The sequence below is a fragment of the Eubalaena glacialis genome, chromosome 16 (assembly GCF_028564815.1).
Source record: "Eubalaena glacialis isolate mEubGla1 chromosome 16, mEubGla1.1.hap2.+ XY, whole genome shotgun sequence".
Classification (NCBI taxonomy): Eukaryota; Metazoa; Chordata; class Mammalia; order Artiodactyla; family Balaenidae; genus Eubalaena; species Eubalaena glacialis.
The window spans coordinates 13,089,559-13,109,150 of NC_083731.1; the positions used below are offsets into that span (position 1 = coordinate 13,089,559).

Sequence of the window (19,592 nt, forward strand, 5' to 3'; positions counted from 1 at the left end):
AAGAGCTGATGTTAAAAATTTAAGATGCTAAAGATTTTTCTTAGAATAAACTTTGCACTGAATTGGACCTGAATAGTTTTTGTTGGTTTTGTTTGTTTTTAGTTATTGGATGACTTTTACCCTATTTATTTTTAGGTATTTGCAATCACATGTTAATGCAATTTTCTCATATTGAACTATGTGGTTGGCCATGTCATGCTACTTCTCTATTTGTACATTGTGGGTAACATTCTTGTTGTCTATTTATAGCTCTGAGTTGTTGAACATATGGGAAAAATAATAATCTGTGTGTATTAAGTTTTTTGTTGACAGCAATAATGGAAAAGTATCTTTTACAAACGATGTTAGAAAGCAGTGAATTATTAATAGTTTGTGCGGGGAGTTCTTGGAGAGGCTGAAAGGCTTCACTGAAGTGGCTGGTCGGGGGAGGGATGGAAGAGGTGATTCTAATGGTCTTAGAGGGCTGCTGCTGCACTCTCACGAGGGGCTCTTAGATCTTTATGGCTCTGACATAAAATTCACTTTGGGGGAAAGTTGCTTCATGAGGTCTTAACATGGGAAATTGGTGGCAGTTAGGATTTTTTTTCTTCCTTGACTTTCTACAGAGTTTTATACATGAATGTTTTCCATTTTCAACCCATTTGAGTCATAATTATAGAACGCTGTGGTTTTCAGTAACTGTAGCTTTTATAATTTAGTACCGTTGAAAAGAAGCCAAGTGATTTAAATGGTATAAGGGCTCTATAATGTTAGGATTTAAAAAAATCAATTCTGAAAGGTCATAAATCACAACAGATCAGTGATTCAAAGAACCAGCTATATCAGAAATGCCTGAGGGGAATTTCATAAATAGAGATATCACAAATTCTGACTCAATATGTCTGGGCAGGGTCCTTGAGATTTGCATTAAAAAAAATTTACTACATGATCTGATGTGCAGCCCAGTTTGGGGACAACTGTCATAGATGAGGAGTGAAAATAAATATTAGGAAAAACCAGTACTAGTAGTGTAATTTAATCTAGAGACTAATGATCGAAGTAAACATTTAGAAACTAGAGCCCTCCCCACGTCTCCATTTTTGACTTTCTGTTGAAGCAAATTCCCAACCTCCCTCCCTTTTAGATAATTTGAAGCCTGGGTCAGTGTAGGGACACACATTCAGGTTGTACCTTGACTGTCAATGGGCTGTCAGAACCTCAAAACCCATTTCCCAAAACCTTTTTGGATATCAACAAATTTCTCGCCATTAGCCAAATTTTGTTCCTTGTTCATCTAATTTAATGGTCGAAAATGAATGTTGCAGTTTGTTTTATTGATGATAGCTGTCATATAGGTCACAGAGAGTATTATTTAAAAGTAAAAACACAAATATTAGACAAAGGGAGACAAGAATTCAAAATCCTGAGCTCGGCCAGTTACTAATCTTTACCCTGGGCAGGAAATCAACCTCTCTGAACTTTAGTTTTCTCATCTGCAGAAGGGAAGTAAAGCTACTTAGCTTAAAGACTTGGGCTGAGCAAGGTGTTAGTTCTCTCTTATAAGACTGCGCACGGTTGGAATGCAAGAAATAGCAGCTATCATTAGTAGTGTAAAAATCAGTATTAATAAAGGTTTTTTCCCCCAAATTGTCCATTGATTCTATAACAGGAATGTAGTCAGGATAGCAATATAATAATAGAGGTATAAAATCTTACTAAATGATAGCAAATATCTTCTTTATTTTGAAATATAGGTTGGGAAAGTCTGTGTTTTCTTTCATGTGAAAGTTAAAAGTTCATAGGCTTTATGAAGATAGATTCAATTAGATATTTTCCCTTTTTTTTATCTAGAGTGTTTTTTGTTGAAGTTGAATAGTAAAAAAAAAATACAGTTATGGTAATTTTCAGAGATGGGCACTATATTATTATTATTATTATTATTATCATTGACAGTAATACCTTACATCTGTGAAAGGTTCGGCTGTTTTCAAAGCATTCTCACACACGGTGTCTTCTTTAATCTTCTCAATACCCGCGAGAAGCAAGCGTGGCAGCGAGAACGGCACAGTCTTCCAGGTGAAAGCAATTTAGAGTAGAGCCTACATGGATTCCCCAAGGTCAGCGCTGCCGAGGCAGAGAGTCAAGGCAAAGTACCCAGGACCCCTGGCTCCCAGCCTGGGACTGTTTTTACTCCTCTGCACTTACTAGATTTCGTTGGTAATTTCTTAAAACAGAAGAGGGAACAAAAACACGAGTTGCCCTTACAGACATAAGCGTACGGAGTGAGCACTGGTGGGGAGCCGCGTCCCGCAGTCAGCCAGGGCCTCCCGCAGGCAGGAGGTTAGGGCTGCTCTGAACAGCTGCCTGGAAAAGTGGGTCTCAGATCCTGGATTCAAGTTAAAGTCTCCAGGTGGAGTTGAGGCTGATGTCTGAACTTGCGTCTGAGTTGGTGGCTAAGAGAAGGGTAGCACCTCCAGGTGACTCTGCTGCTGGAAGGCCACGAGCTAGGGCTCGGGAGAACCGGCCCCGCGGTTCCTGCAGGAGGGCTGTTGCCAGGTGGTCTGAGACGAGATCCATTTGGTCCTCCTCATCTCTCAGCACGAACTGCAGTGAGAGAGGCCAGAGGACAAGAGCTGCAGAGAGTCTTCTGGAAGAAAATCGTGTCCGAGATGCCGGTCTTGCCATCTTCGCTCTGGACTTCACCCCACGTGCCTGTGTTTCTCACTCTCCACTCTTCCTTCTCAGTACCTTACAGCAGTATGTCCGGGTTCAAAGAGCCCACACTCACATGTGCACACATGCTCTTTGATATTTTGTAGTGGCGAGGAAGGATCAGGGCTGGGGAGGAATGACTAAGTGGCCTGAGGTATTTTATGGCTCTAAAACGTAGTCAATTGACTTTTTAAAACAAGAGCGTGAGAGCTCATACATTTAGAAAGCTCTGACTTCAAACGGTAGGTATTTGGCACTCAAACTGAAAGGCCTAAAACATGGCATCTCTTAAGCCTTCTCCCTTTACTCCCGGAAGCATCTCTGGAGCACAGAATACTCAACACTAGACCTTGCCCCCAAGGACTGGATTGCATAGGCTCTTGAATCCCTGTCCTACTAAAGGCTACCCACCTGCTGCTTTATCTTGAGTGTACGTGGGAAGGTTGTGTGGGAGGTGAGAGGTTGGGGGCAGTGTGCTGGGAAGGGAAGGGAAGGGAAGGAAGAATTGCTGTTACACTCTGTTAGGAATTGGAGAAAGAAAAACTGCTAGGGGGAATAAGGTGAATGAGACTTTTCAAATGTAATGAATTTGAGACAGAAGAGGAAAGAATAGTTTGCATTTTCATTCATTCAATAAATATTCATTGGTGGTACAGACATGGTGCCAGAACACTGTGTCTACATTTATTGAACTTAAACCCTAATGGGGAAGAACAAAGAAATAAAATGACAATTCATTTTTATGGATAAGCAGAAATGAGGAGGCCTCACTGGTAATGACAGAGATTGGTGGTGGCTCGCAGGGGATAGAGTTGGAGTCCTTATGAATAAGATGAAGTTAAAACGTGAAGAGTAGTAGGAAACTTCCAGCGAAAGCAAAGGCCTTGAGGCAAACAAGAGCTCTGTGTGTTCACAGAACTGAAAGTTTGGTTTGGTCTCAGTGGATAAAGGAAGAGTGGCCCAGAATGAGTTGGTGAGCTGGGAAGGGACCTGATCACAGATGACACTATAGATAAAGTCAAGGTTACATGTTTAGGCTTTGTCTCCAGTGAAATGGGAAAGCATTGAAGGGTTGTAAGAAAGGCCTTTACAAGGCCTTTGTATGATGCCTTTATGTGTTTAAAAGAGTCCTCCGGTTGCTGTGTGCAGGATACATTGGAATAAAGCAAGAGTGGAACTTGAGAGATTAGGAGGGAACAGCTTATAAAGTATTTTGAAATACTTGATGGCGGCTCAGACGAGGGTGCTGGGAGAAGAAGTAGATGGGCTTGAAGGCACATATGACAGGATTTACTGATGAACTGGATGTGAGAGAATCTGTTTGGTTTTGGTTTGAAACTGCTGGTTGCACATACTGAGATGGAAGTGTAGTAGAATAAAAAAATGGGTCTTGAACATGTCAAGTTCCTGTGAGAAATTTGAAGGTGAGTCCAGTAGGGAGCTGGATACCTGAACCTGGGACTCAGAGGAGGGGTTTGGACTGGGAACGTGCATTTGGGAGTTCTCAGCCTGTAGATGATTCAGAGCCACAGAAATGGATGAGACCATGAAGGAGAGGGTAAATGAGAGAGGGGTCCAGCACTGGGAACATCAACGTATAGCAGCCTCAACATATAATAGAGGAAAAGAATGGGCAATGGAGACAGAGGAGGAAGGAACGATCAGAGAGCGAGGGGTGCTCCGCAAAGGAGAGATTGATTGCATGTTACTAAGAGGTCAAAAGAATACAATAAAAGCAGAAGTGCCCATTGGTTTAGCAACATGGAGGTCACTGGTGAGAGATTTCAGCGGATGGGTTCAGGGGAGATGGGAGATAAATGGAGTGGAAAAAATATGCATAGCTCTTTAGAGAAGTTTACCTAAGAAGGAAACCTAAAAATGGAGGGGTGCTGGCTACTTTATGTTTATCAATTTCTTTGTCTTAAGCAATTTCTGCATGTATTAGTTTCCCGTGGCTGGTTTAACAAATTCCCACAAACCTGGTGGCTTAAACAACATGCATTTATTCTTTCATAGTTCTGGAGGCCGAAAGTCTGAAATCAGTTTCATTGGGCCAAAGTCAAGATCATACTCCGTCTGGAAGCTCTAGGGATGAATCCATTCTTTGTCTCTTCCATTTTCTGGTGGCTGCTGGCATCCCTTGGTTAGTGGCCACATCACTTCAGTCTCTGCCTCTACGGGCACATTGCCTTTCTCCTCTTCCGTATGTGTGTCAACTCTCCCTCTGCCTCTCTTATAAGGATGCTTGTGATTGCATTTATTCCAGGAGAATTTCCCCATCTCAAGATGCCTAGCTTAATCACATCTGCAAAGACCCTATTTCCTTGTAAGGTGACCTTTACATTTCCAGGTACCTTTGAGGGCCATTATTTGGCCTACTACCTTGTATTAGGTCACTAATTCATTCCTGAGACTCTGAAGTTATTTGTTTGTAGAGTTAATGATTTTTAAGTTTATTACATTTTTTGTTCTAATTTTTCTTGCGATTTAAAAACCTCTATTAAAATACTTAAATGTAATATTCCTTCTTCATAGAGTAATCGTGATTATTGTCTTCTAATTAATATATGAGACAATACATAAACATAACTTTGAAGAAAATTCAACTAATAGTTTATAACAGGAATGGAATTTTCTTATTAACATTGCCATTATTGGGTACCAGGGTCAATCCTTACAAATTCTAAGTAAATAAGAAGTGAACGATTAAAATGATATAATGCACTGTTGCTATGTTGACCTAGGTGGTTCTAAATTTATTCCCATAGACGTCATTTCATATGTATAATTAAATTATTTTAGCATTTAGGTAATTTAATAAAATAATTTATACGTGTATATCAATAAAGAGAACCATAAATTATACATGTGAATGGTTTTAAGTAGATCCACTTAAATGCCTGTATTTGGTGTTAAATGTGTTCAGCACTCTACCTGTGTTGTCCTTACATCTAGGATAACTCCTACTCATCCTTTAGGATGTACTTATTTGGGACTTCCTCCAAGCAGCCTTTCCTGCCTCATCCAAAATCATAATTCCCTGGGCCTGAATCTTACGTTGCCTTTTCCTTGAGTCTGTCTACACCCACAAGACTGTAGCTGATTTATCTTGGAGTCCCCTGCACCTGCACTTTTTATTTTTACTCTGGGCAGAGCTGGTTCCTGGCTACTTTGTGCCGCTATTCTTGGGCAGAAACCTGGAGACAAGCAGAACTGCCAAAAATCTGCCCAGATTCTCTCCCCTCTTCCTGGACCAACCCCACCTTCCCCATCTCATCTCATGGACGCACAACAAGAAAATGTAACTCCCTGGTATCTATCCCTTTTCATTTAGCAGCTTTCAATAACATAGAATTTTCATACAATAAGGACTGATTTTTAAACAATCATCTCTTGTGTATGTACCTTTTTTTAAAAAAAGAGCAAATTTCACTCACTTCACTGGCTTTGTTTTTTAAAAAATTAGCTTGTTTTTGACAAAAAATTTACAAGTGTAAACGAAATTCACTAAAGCCAAAAAATGTACTCCTTTCCCTCAGGGCCTCATTCCTAGAGCAATTTCCAGACCTTTAAGGAAGTACTTTCAAACACTGTGAAATCAGGGAGAAAATATGACACAGTACGTATTCGTAGACTGAACTCCCTGGGTGTTTAATCCTGTGGGCCTTGCCTCAGCTCCTGCACCCTTTGCAGGCCTCTGAGACGTGAGGCGTGGGTGGCTTAGGCAGCCCTCCTTCAGGCCTCTGCCAGGCTCCAGGGGGAGCAGACTGCAGAAAGCGCCCTGGTCAAGATGTCTGAGGTCCAGGCTCAGCTCCACAACTGATTAGCTGCAGGACATTGGGTAAATCCATTAACTTCTGTGGTTTCATTTTCCCCTTCCTTAAAATGATACCATTGAACTAAATAATCTATCTGTTGCATTGCTAATAATGTTTTAGGCATCAGAATCTCTTCTTTGCATAGATCATCAATTCATACTCTAAATGAGAATGTAGAACTATTGCCCTTCTAAGATGGTTCAAATATGGAGGTTACTGGTGAGAAAGAGTTGGAGTGACACAGATTTCCCAGATATTGATTAGAAATTATCTTTGCCTACAGTTTCTACATGCGTTTTTCCATTTAAATAATCTAAAAACCCCTATTTGCAGCATCTAGTTAGCTTCAAAGCTATTTGCTTTAATGGTAGCCAAAGAGACAAAGTAGGGGGACACCATTTTAGGTCAACGTGGCCTTGCCTGTACCAACACCTTCATCATCAAGCCCATCATGAGATGCAATGTACTCACCACTGGATGAAGTGGGGTTCCTGGAAACATAAATTGCATCTGCTGGGCAAGCATTGCTGCTGCAGTTTTTTGCTGGATCAAATTGTTCCTCCCGTTAATTTCGAGTTGAGTTTTTAAATGTGTTGGAGGGTGAAGATACTTGCAGTTCTCTCTTGAACAACGGCCCTGGAAGAAAGAGTTTTGGTTTTAGGACTGTCATAAGTAGCTTTCAACTCTGTTGTCAACCATTTCACAATCATTCCTTATATACGAAGGTGTGTATCTCTGTGTGTGCACATGCGTGCACACGTATGTTGGAACATACAAGGGGTGAATCAGGCATTAGATGATTATCAGCCTTGCTCAGACCTGTTGAACAGAGAAGCTTCCTGAAATGTTGTTGTTTTTAGTGGATTCTAACTCTGACAAAAGACCCTAAGGAAACGTGAGTGCTGAGAGTAAAGTTGGACCCTTCTAGGCAGTGTGGAAGGCCAGCAGAGGAGCATATTTATTGTGACTTATCAAAAGGAAGCTTTGAACTTGCTAAACGTTGGTTTGTGCTGGAGTGATGACAAAATGTGAATAATTATGCGCCACATTTGTGCAGCGGGGAAAGTAATCAGAAGGTCTTGAAATGTGTGCTCCAGGGTGGCTGAAGACACCCCTAAATCAAATGATTGAAGAAGAGGCGGTGGTAGAATAGGAGCGGACATTTCTTAGTAACTGATGCACAGGTGAAATTTCCAGGCATGAACTCAGATAATCACCTGCAACGGAGCAGTTTGCTATAATACATGAAAGCTGCAGCCCACGTCCCTGCCCCAATCCCGTGACAGTTGTATAAAATTAAATGTCACCATATGAGGTAGTGAAGAGTGTTTACAGCTAAAGTAACATCGGGATGTTAAAGTTGGCAAAGTGAAAAAAAAAATTAACGAGGTGACAGGTGTGCCTAAAACCAGTCTTGAAGAGTAATCACAAATGGTAGTGTTTATGCTGAATACCCACGTTTTCAAAACTACCAACTGAGAGAATCATGTTGATGTGTGAATTATGCAATTTCTGGAGGAAGAATAACGAACTGTGTTAACCAGTATGGGGATTGTCATTCCCTAAAGAATTAGTCTTATTTGCAACCAAGAAAAGAGAATATGGGTTTGTTTACCAAATATAAAAGTAATTTTAAAAAGCAAGCTGGGTGGATCTGGGCAAACAAATTTGTTTATAGTCATCCTAATTCTAAACATCTGGAGTTCGCACGCTGCCCCCTGCTCATTTCAGCTGCACTTGTGGTGGCGCAGGCTCCCTCCCGAATGTCAGCCTCCTACACTGCCACGGAGAAGGGCAGACAGGGGTCCTGGGCTCAGCCTGGTGCTCTGCACTCATCAACCCGCGTTAGCAGCATGAGAGGCTGTGCCGCCCTCTGTAGGGAGGACACAGAGGCGGGCACCGGGGACCCCAGAAGGAATGGGTCACGTTTCTGCTAAAGTTATTCTGTAACAATGGGCAAGGTCAGCATGTCTCCTTAGGCTCAAGTTCATATTGTCGATGTTTCATTCAGCATCCTAAGGGAGGAAACAGACATCTTGGGTCAAGTACTGGAAGGTCCACTGTTAAAATACTGGCAAACTGGACCCACAATTTAAAATAATCCACTTTGTTGTACACTTGAAACTAACACAACATTGTTAATCAACCATACTCCAATACGAAATAAAAAGTTAAAAAAAAAATAATCCAAGTCAAAGCAGTCTAGGAATCTCTTTCTCTCTCCATCTACTTCTGTCTGCAGATTTTTAAGGTAAAGTTTTAATCCTAACTTTACTTTGCTCATTGTTTTGTGATGTCCTAGGGTCCCTCCAACCCTACCAACCTGCTTCAGGCATGTCTTATTTTACTTCTCTTTCTGTCCTCCCTTGACAGTTGCCCAAGTCTCTGGATTTTCTAAAATAAAATCTCCAAGAAAGCATTCGGATTGGGCCAGCTCCTAGAGCACAGGAGTGTGACCAGTCTCTGGGTTGGCTGCCTTATGTCAGGTGTCCAAATACATTCTTATCATCTATTGTGGGAGGTGGTCACGGGACGTAGTTACTGCCCATCATCAGGGGTGGAGGAGAATTGAACAGAGTGACATTTCTTGTATAAAGGATAAGTCTCCCCAGGCGTCTCTCTGACAAGCTCAGTTCAAACTCTCTTCAAACACAGTCAGTTCACTCGGAAGATGACACCCAGAGAGGCTCACGTGTACAGGGTACACGTATGGGCCTATGTGCACAAATGTGCAAAGGGCCTCATGCAGGGATTTGGGAAAGCAGAGTTCCATAGAATGGAGTTGGAGTTTGTGAAACATCCACACTTCTACCAGTTTGGCTATTATATTCTGCTCGTTCATATAATTGTCAATTTGATCATTAGTCTTCTAATGTAATGCTTTGTAGCTTCAGGTAAAAATTTCGATTAGCCTAGAAACATATGGTTTTTTTGTTAATGCTGTCATCTCTTGATACAACTGGGACTCTTCAGGAGCTACATAAACTATTTTCAGCCAATGGAAGATGATTCACAACATCGAATTAGTAATTTATTGATGGAACCTTCTTTTCCATGAGAATTAATACAATTTCCGACTGTTCTTACTTACACGCTTGGAGTGAGGTATATTATTGATGACCCATGTACCAGACAATTTAATCATGGTTATCTCATCTTCTCCTTATAACAGCTGTAATGATCCCTATTTTACAAAACAGCAAATGTACTCAGAAAGATCAAGAAACTTTCCAAAGGTTATATAATTGGTAAGTGGTAGGGCTGGATTTTAAATCTAGGTTTATCTGACTCAATTACATCACTGTACTAACCTATTTATAAGCAACAGTTAAAATCCAGGGAGGATAAAAATCTAGCATTCTCCTTCATAGAATAATAGGCTACTTAACACAATTTAAAATATAATAGAATATATATGAGGATTTGGGAGTGGAAAAAGATCATTTGCCTGGGTCTGTCTATCGGAAGGGGGTCAGAGGAGTGGTTAGGCTTACAGGCTCTGGAGGCAGATGCCTGGGCACGTAAGTTGGCTCTGCTTTTTCCTACCTTTGTAACTTCGAGCAAATTACTTGAATTTCTTGTATATTGGTGTTTTCATCTATACAATGAAAATAATTATTGTGTTTTCCTCTAAAGGCTGTTGTAGCATTAGATGAGCTAATACAGGCACAAGGTGTAGAGAATGCCTGGCACGTAGTAAGCACTGGGGAAGTGTTGTCAGCATTACCAAAGAAAGAAAAGATATTTGTATGTCATTTTCTTTACAGTAAGTGCAGGATTACAGATTTAGTTATATTTTGATTGGCTTTTTGTTTCTTCTCTAGAGTAGCTTTTCATTTCAAAACATGATAAAAGCAATCAGCACTTAATTATACTTACTCAAATATCTTATATTTAAAATTATTTTCAAGTCTACAGGATATTTCTGCAAGTATCCATATTTGAGGAGAGAGCCCTGGAACATAGTTCAGTCTAGCATCAATATTTTGAGGGGTGTTGCAGCACAGATGTATGAGGCATACAAATTCAAAGCCTGGGAAACTCTAGGCAGCAGAATTTTAGTAAGGGATGCTATAGGACTCTAAAATCCTAAAGAAAACATTACTGTCAAAATATAACTATTTGACACAGTAAACAATTGGTAAGGAAGTTTTTGTTAAGGCGTAAGATTTGTCAGGATACGTATCATCGTACAAAAACTGTTGATTATCAAAGCAAGTTGTCGTAACCCGATGGGAGAGGGCAGTGAGCAGAAATGTAAAGCATCTTTGTATATCATTGTGAAACAAAACAGAAGTGTCAAAAATAGTGTCTCCCAATTTTAGTCCAAGAAATGAAGATGAAAACGTCTTGGGAAAGTCTTCCTGTGGCTGCTAGGATTGTTTTTTTTTGTTTTATTTTAACTCTTCCTCCCTTGGTTAAACACTGTTTCTGAGAGATAAGAGAGGTAGGGTCCAGCCCCTGGAGAAGGGGACTGGCACAGCTTCTGTGGGATGGAGTGGGAGGGCACCATTCCAGAGTCTTTGTGAAGAATCTTCTAGAACTGGAAAATGGGAGCCCTGGAGGAGTCTAGGCAGATGGTCCCACACGAGGGTCTAATGTGGAGATTGCAGCTCTCAGGGGCTCCGCCCACCCTGGGTGGGATGCAGCAGGTTTAGAAACGACAGGTGGTCTGGATCACACTCACCATTGTTCTTGGTCTATTTCCAGGCTAGGGTCTCATTCCTTCCTTCATTCAACAAATATTTATTGAGACCTTGCTGTGTGCCAGGCCTTGTGCTAAGTGCTAGTTAACTAAAGGTGAGTAAACACAAGATCTGCTGCCTCCCTGCCTGAAGCCTACAATCAGGTGGTGAAGACGGATATTAGCCAAACAGTGACACAGATAAATGTATAATTGCAAACTGTGGTCCCTGTTCTGGAGGAGAAAGCTGAGAGAGAATGGTGGGAGAGGGTCAGAATTGAGACTGGTGGCAAAGGAGGGCTCTGAAGAAGTGACATATTTAAACTGAGACCTGAAGGATGAGAAGGAACTTGGCAAGGGAGTGAGTGAGGGCTAAAGTGTGTGTGTGTGTGTGTGTGTGTATTTGTGTGTTGAGGGGGAGAATACAAAATGAGGACAAAAGGAAGAGGACGTGCTAGGAGAATGTACCATCTGGGGGCCTTCTTGAAGTTTCTCAAGGCTGGAATACAGAAGGGGGTGTGGGTTGCAGTGGGGGGATGATAAGAGATAAAACGGGAAGAAGTAGACTAGAACCAGATAACAAAGAACTTTGGGAGTCAAGTTAAGGGCTATGAACTTCATTGCCACTGAAAGTTTTGAAGCAGGAGAAGAGCAAGATCAGATTTATGTTTTACGCTACGTATAAAATCTTACCCTGATTATTAGATTTTGTATCTCTAATGTTGTTATGGTTTGCATTGTTTGGAATCCGCTTATTTAAAAACAATAACAGAATTCTGACGTAGTTTACATAGGATTTGTGCACTTCATTCTGCTTCCCAAAATAATCTCTACTCCAGGAAAATTTAGTTTAGGGAGGATGGTTAGAAGCAAGTAAGAATTTCAAGCTGAATTAAGTTTATTAATATAAGCGACCATGAAAGATTCTAATGCAGAATACCCATGTTGATTCTTAACGGGATGAGGAAAGATGCTGAATAACTGTAATATGTACTTGTCAGAACCACAAGATTGGAGCTATCGGAATTACATGGTCATTACATTGCACGACGTGGGAGAGAATAAATGCAGCTTTGGCTAAGAAAAGATTTCAGAATCAGGTTGGTGTGAGAAAGGAAAAGCATAATTAGAAAATGAGGTTTTCCAATTGCTTATTTTGAAACCAGGAATTTTTAGAATCTTTTCCTAGTATGCTCCTAATTGAAAAAGTCAATTAAAATATGGAAGCAAAAAAGAAAACAGATTAATTAGGAGATTATTAAAGGGATTAACAACAGGAGTTTGGCCCATAGGAATAGCTAACAGACAACTATATCCCATTAGTTTTCCATGGGAAAAGCAATGGATTTTATATGATCTGCAATTCAAACTGACAATAGACCCCCGCTGTACGACTCGGGGATAATTTAAATTGTTTCTTAGTGTGGGCCACGCCATTGATCAGCAGACTCTACAAAGGCCCTTTTGGGAGATAATTCCAGTTGAGGCCCAGGGTCACAGCCTGATCCACTGAATTCCTCCTCTTCCCGTTGGGTCTTGGCTGCTCACTGCTTTCAGCGTGTGATGGTGTTTTCAGGGGAGCAGGCCTGGCTGTGGAACGGAGAATCTGACTCTAAGACTGGGGGCAAATGGTATGCATTCCCAAAGCGGCCTGCTGGGATGCTCTGAGTCCAGGAGCCTGCTTGGGAAGTCCATGGAAGCCACTGAAGAACCTCTCAGATTCCCTCGCGTTCCGCACGCGTGAAACCAACTTAGCGAAATCCTGATGTCCTGGAGTCACATTCCTGAAGCCCGTTCTGTCTTGGAACCTTCCCTGGAGAAGCAGTTGAAACCAGTGGTAAAGGGAACAGTCTCTGGAACTGGACTACTTGGGCTCAAAATCCAGCTCTGCTGTTCTTGCCATGGGACCTTGTGGCCTCCAGTTGCCACATCTGTAAAATGGGGATAACAATAGTTCCCCCCTCATAGACTTTGGTAAGGATTAAGATTTAATGCATATACAGTGTTTGAACAGTTCCTGGCACATAGTAAGCCCTCTATAAGTTTTTATTATTAATACCGTCCTCCTCCTCATCATGATTACTATTACCAACACCCTCTCCGCAGAGTAGATAAAAATACATGGTATTAAAAACAACCTTCCTGGGACTTCCCTGGTGGTGCAGTGGTTAAGAATCCACCTGGCAATGCAGGGGACACGGGTTCGATCCCTGTTCTGGGAAGATCCCATGTGCCACGGAGGAGCTAAGCCCATGCACCACAACTACTGAGCCTGCACTCTAGAGCCTGTGCGCTGCAACTACTGAGCCCACGTGCTGCAACTACTGAAGCCCGCGTGCCTAGAGCCCACGCTCCGCAACAAGATAAGCCACCACAATGAGAAGCCCGGGCACTGCGACAAAGAGTAGCCCCCGCTCACCACAGCTAGAGAAAGCCCGCGTGCAGCAACGAAGACCCAATGCAGCCAAAAACCAAGCAAATAAATAAATAAATAAAATAAAAATAAAAACAACCTTCCTGATAACTAGTTCAGTTTCTGTATCACGGTGCTTCTCTCTGCCTGTCTACCAGGCTCTTTAACACTATTCTTGTTCTCACAATCAACACCAGCCTTGGCCATTTCTTTCTTCAGAAGAACCTCAGATCTGTTTTTCTTTGATATCTGTCCTGCTGAAACTTGCCAGGCCTGATTAACATGGCATGACTAATCTAGAGTTTAAAGCAGCTATGCATTACAGTGGGAAAATCCTGGAATTCTGGTTGTGGCTTCATCCCTAAACGGTTAGATTAACTTTTACAGATAATGTATAATATTCTGTGCCTCAATTTTCTTATCTGTCAAATGGGGGTGATCATGTTCCCATATCTCAACTCCTTCCGATGTTTGTGAGAGCTCGAGAGACAGCCACAGTTGCTCTGAAAAAGTCATAATTTGCTATACATTGTCAATTCTACATCTATTTATTTCCCGCTTGAATGTTCCTAATCTAGTAAAAGGAGAAAGCCACATAAACCAACAGTTACAGTGAAGGGTGACACCTGGGAGGTATGTTGGCAACAGTCCCAATATGTTGTGAGAATTGTGAGCAGTCTATGTGACAGACGGGGCATGAAGTGCATCCGCAGACGTGGCAAATTAAGTCAAAATCGATTAAGTCTAGGAGGATTTATTAAGTACCTACAGTGGAAAATTCAGTCAAATAGACCACTGCTTTGGTCCCTGTGACATGTAAAGTGTTTAGCAGACGTTTTCTAAGTGACTAAACTGGTTGGGGGGATCAGATGCTCACAGCCTCAGTTTCCCTAGTTTCAAAATCTCTCAAGGTTTTTGAAAGTGGGAAAAAAACCCCAGAGGTCTTGGTTTGAGCAGGTGAGGTCCAGCCCTCTTCCCCAAGGCTGGCGCTTTTCCCTTCCTTACAGGGAGCTGCAAATGCTTCTGAGTCTGCCCTCTCTAGGTTTGCATTTAGGGCAGCCTGTTATCCCCGGAGAGGCTGGAAGACCTCGGGGCCATCACCAGTGCTCTAGGAGCAGATTTGTGATTCATTATAGTCATGCCAATGTAACTGCCCTATTCCTTCAAGCACTATTGTGCGCTTAAGACCTAATTTGTGACCATTTAAACAGATGAAACATAAAAATTAATAAATGGGGAGGAGAGGCAAAGAGGGTGAATTGCTTGTAGTTTGCCATTTCAAAGCACATTTCAATTTTTTTTAAATGGATTTGGCTGCCTGAGAAGTTTAATTAATCAATCAATTAATTTATTAACATGAAGACTCAAGTTTATATTTTTATATATGCTTCAAAATGTACTGAGCGTGTCTCCTTCCCTTGATTCTCCAATTATGTGAAGAATTCTTCTTCACTGTTTTTCTCTTCGACTTCTTTCCTCTGTCCTTGAGCCTGGGCAGTTTAAGTGTCTCAGACTACTGTGTCTTATGATTGGAAAGAGCTGTTTGTCAGTTTGATTGAGGAGCCAAGCCCTGTCTTTACTGGTAAGGATTATCCATCTTGTTAACTTTATATGTTAACTGAAAATGTGCCAGTTAAGAGAAATCAGTGAGACCAAAAATAGTCCCTCCATTTTCCAGAGATTTAAGGAAACTGATTTCCAAGCATCAGATGCTTCATTTGAAAATTATTTTATTTAGCTAAAAGATTAATATCTTCTGAGTCACAGAGGAACACTGGGTAGTGTGGGTGGTGGTAATGTACCGACATAACACAAAACCGGTCTAGCTGCTGCCTGACTTCATAGTGTCTAGTTTCCTGACATCACGTTCATCCGTGTATGCGTGGCTGTGGCCATGGGTGAAACAGAAGCTCTATGCAATATTAATCTCACAGCATTAGGCTGTTTCCTGTGTGGGGAGGGCAGGCCTTTCTGGTCTATGTCTTATACTTCTCAGTACAGGGACCCTCACATGGTGGGCGCTCAGTGTACTTTATCAAATGACTGTCCTCCTTTCTCTCCTCCAGCAAATCACGTGCCGAGCCCTGTGATATTAAATGGGCAGTCAAAACACGGAGTGAACAATGCCACAATACGGGGGAATTCAAGGCCCTTTGTGAACACATCGTAGGGAACTCTGCCTAGCTTAGGGGCCAGGGATGACTCTAGTGGAAGGCACATATCACGTTCGGACTAAGATCTTTATTGGATTATCTAGTTGGGTGTACGCGGAGGGAGGTGGGTAGGGAGTAAGGGTTGGCGATTTGGAAAATTAAAACGAGCCAGACTAATTCACGACCACTCTGGGGGGAGGGTCAAGTTCCCGAAGCCTTATAAAGGCCTTCACACGGCACCTGAAACAAAGCAAATGCTTAGGAAATATTGGCTACTGTTTTTTTTTATCATCAGCTGATCAGTATGATTAGAAGCTGGTCATTTTCCAAATAAGTGAAATCTAGCCAAAGACACAAACTTTATTTTACACTTTCTGTTATTGTATGGTCTCTTTCAGTCTGATTTGAAAACCACGTGGTCAATCACCTACCCCCCCCCCCCACCACATAGGGAACTTCCTGGAATTCGGACACTGGCAGACAATCAGCCTTAAAGGCTGACATTTAGTGGGTATAAATACCTCGGTTCCACTTAGAAAATAGCCACAGTCCCAAGCCTGTGGAGTGTCATGTGTTTTCCCCACTTCTCTGGTCACTCTAGCCCCTTCCCCCAGATCCTACCACCTCTCCCTCCTGGATCCCAGGGATCAAAGAGTTAAATCTGGCACAGCAAGGGGGGGCCTCCCTGACCCAGCTCTGGGGCATTCTGACTGGTCACTGCCCTGGGAGGTATTTATATTAAAATATTTTGCATATCATACCTCATTATAAATATACTTGTGACAAGGCCAGAGTGCCCTGGTTGTTGGTGTCAAGCTGGGTAAGGCTTCCAGGAGGAGGTGGGAGAAGGGGTGGGTGAGGTATGGATGGGGCATTGGGAAGGGGTGGGCAGGAAGGGGAGGAAGATGGGGAAAAAGACCAGGAAAACAGGGCCAATCAGGTGAAGAAGCGCTGGAAGGAGATGGAAGGGTAGAGTGTCCTTTTCAGGGTGCATTCAGTTTTAGTAACACTGGAAAGCACATTCCTCTCGGGCTGGTGTGTATTACTCGCTGCCTTGAGACTGACCTGCAAACTGAGCAGCTGCAGGAGGAAGCTGCACTTGATTCAGGAAACACAGCCTGGGGAGGTACGGGCGGGCGTGGCCCCTGCGTCACTGCAGGGCCAGTTCTGCACCGCTTACGGGAGGATCAGCTGAGCCGCATTACAGAGCAGAGGTGAGGGCTTTAGTGTCTGTCTCCTGAGGGCAGGAGCTGTGGGCCTCCATTCCTTTATTCATTCAGCAAACATTGTGGAGCATCTGCTCGAGGCCAGAAACTGGGGTGGAATTGCACACAGGGTACTGAGATGTGATCTTACCCTCAATAAAAATAGCAAAGACTTATATAATAGTGCACGTATCATGTACCAGGAGTTTCTAAGTGCTTTTGGTACATCACACTCTAATCTTCAGTGCAAGTGCTTAACAGAGGAACTGTTAATATTCTCATTTTATGGGATAAAAGGGAGGCACAGAGAGGGGAAGTGACACACAAGTAGTAGAGTCACACAAGTAGTCAGTGGCAGAGCTGGGCATCTGACCCGGGCCGGATGCCAGCCTGTGCTGTTGACCCTCTGAAGAGCCATTTTTAAGAAACTGAAAATCCAATGCAACGTTCCTATTACACCTTAAAAAGCATTCTTCACACATAATATCTTATTACAGCTTCACAACATTCTTGTAATATATTACTCCAGTGTGAAGGTAAGGAAAATGAAGCTCCTAGATATCTGAAGATACTTTCCAAGGCCAAGCTGCCAAAGTCGACCAGCCTGAATTCTGGGCCCCCATTACTAAAAAATGTGCCCTCCCTTGCCCCTTGCTGTCAGTGGGGGGAAGCTGCAGGGTAACATACAAAAGATTTGTTCAGAACAGAGTGGACCCCTTGCATAATAATGAACATTAGGGAGGTGACACGGGACGATTGGGTTGAATTGTGTCTTCCTGGAGAGACGTGTTGATGTCTTAAGCCCCAGTTCCTTGGAATGTGACCTTATTTGGAGATAGGGTCTTTTATAGAGGTAATTAGGTTAAGATAAGGTCATCTAGGAGGGCTTTAATCCAACATGACTGGTGTCCTTATAAAAAGGGAAAATTTAGACACAGGGACAGACAATGTGAAGAGACACAGGAAAAAGATGGCTATCTCTAACCCAAGGAACGTCTGTGGCTGCCAGAAGCTGGGAGAGAGGCCTGGAACAGTTCCTTCCCTAGACCTTTAGAGGAAGCATGGCCCTGCTGACACCTTGGTTTCAGACTTTGAGCTTCCAAAACTGTGAGAGAATAAACTTCTGTTGTTCTAAGCCACCTGGTTTGTGGTACTCGTTACAGCAGCCTTGGAAACAAGTACAATCACTTACAAGAAATGCTAGATGATGTATTTTTTTTCATGAGATTGGAGGCTACAACCAGCAAAACGCTATGCTATCTTCTGACACAAAGATTTGGTTCTGCGAATGGGTATTCTAATTTTTTTCGCGAACTCAAGTAACAAGATCCCCTTGTCTTATCAAAAACAAACTACAACAACTCCCAAATCCTTAACAAGTACAACGATTTTCTGCAAATGAAATTTTGTCAGCTTAAACACTATTAGATTTTTCACATGGTAGATTTAATAGGAGAGATTTATTTTAGTAAAAGACAAAATGTTTCACTAAAGAACTTATTAGTAATGCATAAAGGCCTACTGAGTCTCTGAAGATCCCATTTTCAAAGAGAAATGTTGGGATAATTTTTATGTCCTGATTACAGAGAAAGACTCGATGAAGATTGTCCTTGATAGTAAATTTGTATGGAGGAGGCAGATGGGGGAAGGGGGAGGAATCACTCAGTCAAGCCAGGAGGGAAGTCAAAGAAAGTGTGTAAATTTGGCCAGCATTTTGAAGTTGCTTTTAAAAAAGGTTGATATGCGTTTCTGGGAAGTGAGGCCACTTTCACAGGTACTTGGACACACCAAGCGACGATGTTAGAGGACGGGGTGCAAGGACGAAGCCTGCCGAGTCCAGCCCAGGTCTGCCCTACTCCCACCCTTCTGACCGCCTCACCCATTCATTCTCTCCCAGGCTCCCAGGACAAATCCTAAACTGAGGTTGGCTGTTTGCCCCTGGCTGATACCAACTCAGGCCCCCTGTTTTGATGGCTAGACGACTGCTCTGTGTTACGCCCCAACTTTCTGCTTTCCTCTTCACCTTGTCTGCCTAATGGGTGTCCCAGTGGGTACCACAGGGTTTCTCTCTTCACCTCCAAGTTCAAGGGCTGAGAAACTGCCTCACTCCAGGCTCCCTCCTCGGGTCAGAGCTCTGCTTGGCCTCTGCATCCAGAAAACCCTGCCCACAGGCTGGGCCCTGTGACCCACTGGGGGACAGCTGCTACCCACCTGCAGACCCACCAAGGATCATCTACCTGGATTTGCCCTCACTGTCACCCACCCTCAGCTGACACTCTGCTTATTTTTCTCAGACTTCCTGCTGCTGAATATTTCTCCGGGATGCACCTAGGAGGGTGGACACACAGTCAGCGGCTCAGTCAGCATCTCTTTGGTCCAGGGGGCAGAACTAGCTCCAGACTCTGGAGCCCCTCTGGTCAGATTGAACCAAATGCTGAGATATGACATTATTCCCTTTCGCTCTTAGGACTGTGTGTGGAAGAAGTGTTGTCCCTCAGCAAACCCCCATGTTCCCCGTTAGTGGCTGCAGTTTGGATACTTAAGCTCCTCGTAGTCTAGCAACTGCTGGTCAAATTTATTTGTAAACTGTATCAATCCCTTATTAGAGAGTCCAGTGGTTTTCTTTTG

The 19,592-nt window shown here is 42.6% G+C and overlaps 1 protein-coding gene across 5 annotated transcripts in view; it reads right to left on the reverse strand.

The window, feature by feature from the left end:
* MBNL2 (muscleblind like splicing regulator 2) overlaps window positions 1-19,592 on the reverse strand; it is a 157,623-nt gene that overhangs the window by 46,447 nt on the left and 91,584 nt on the right. For all 5 annotated transcript variants that reach the window (XM_061171061.1, XM_061171063.1, XM_061171062.1 and 2 more), the window contains exon 3: window positions 6,981-7,145. In XM_061171061.1, the coding sequence (XP_061027044.1) occupies window positions 6,981-7,145 (165 nt within the window). The remainder of the gene's footprint in view (window positions 1-6,980; window positions 7,146-19,592) is intronic.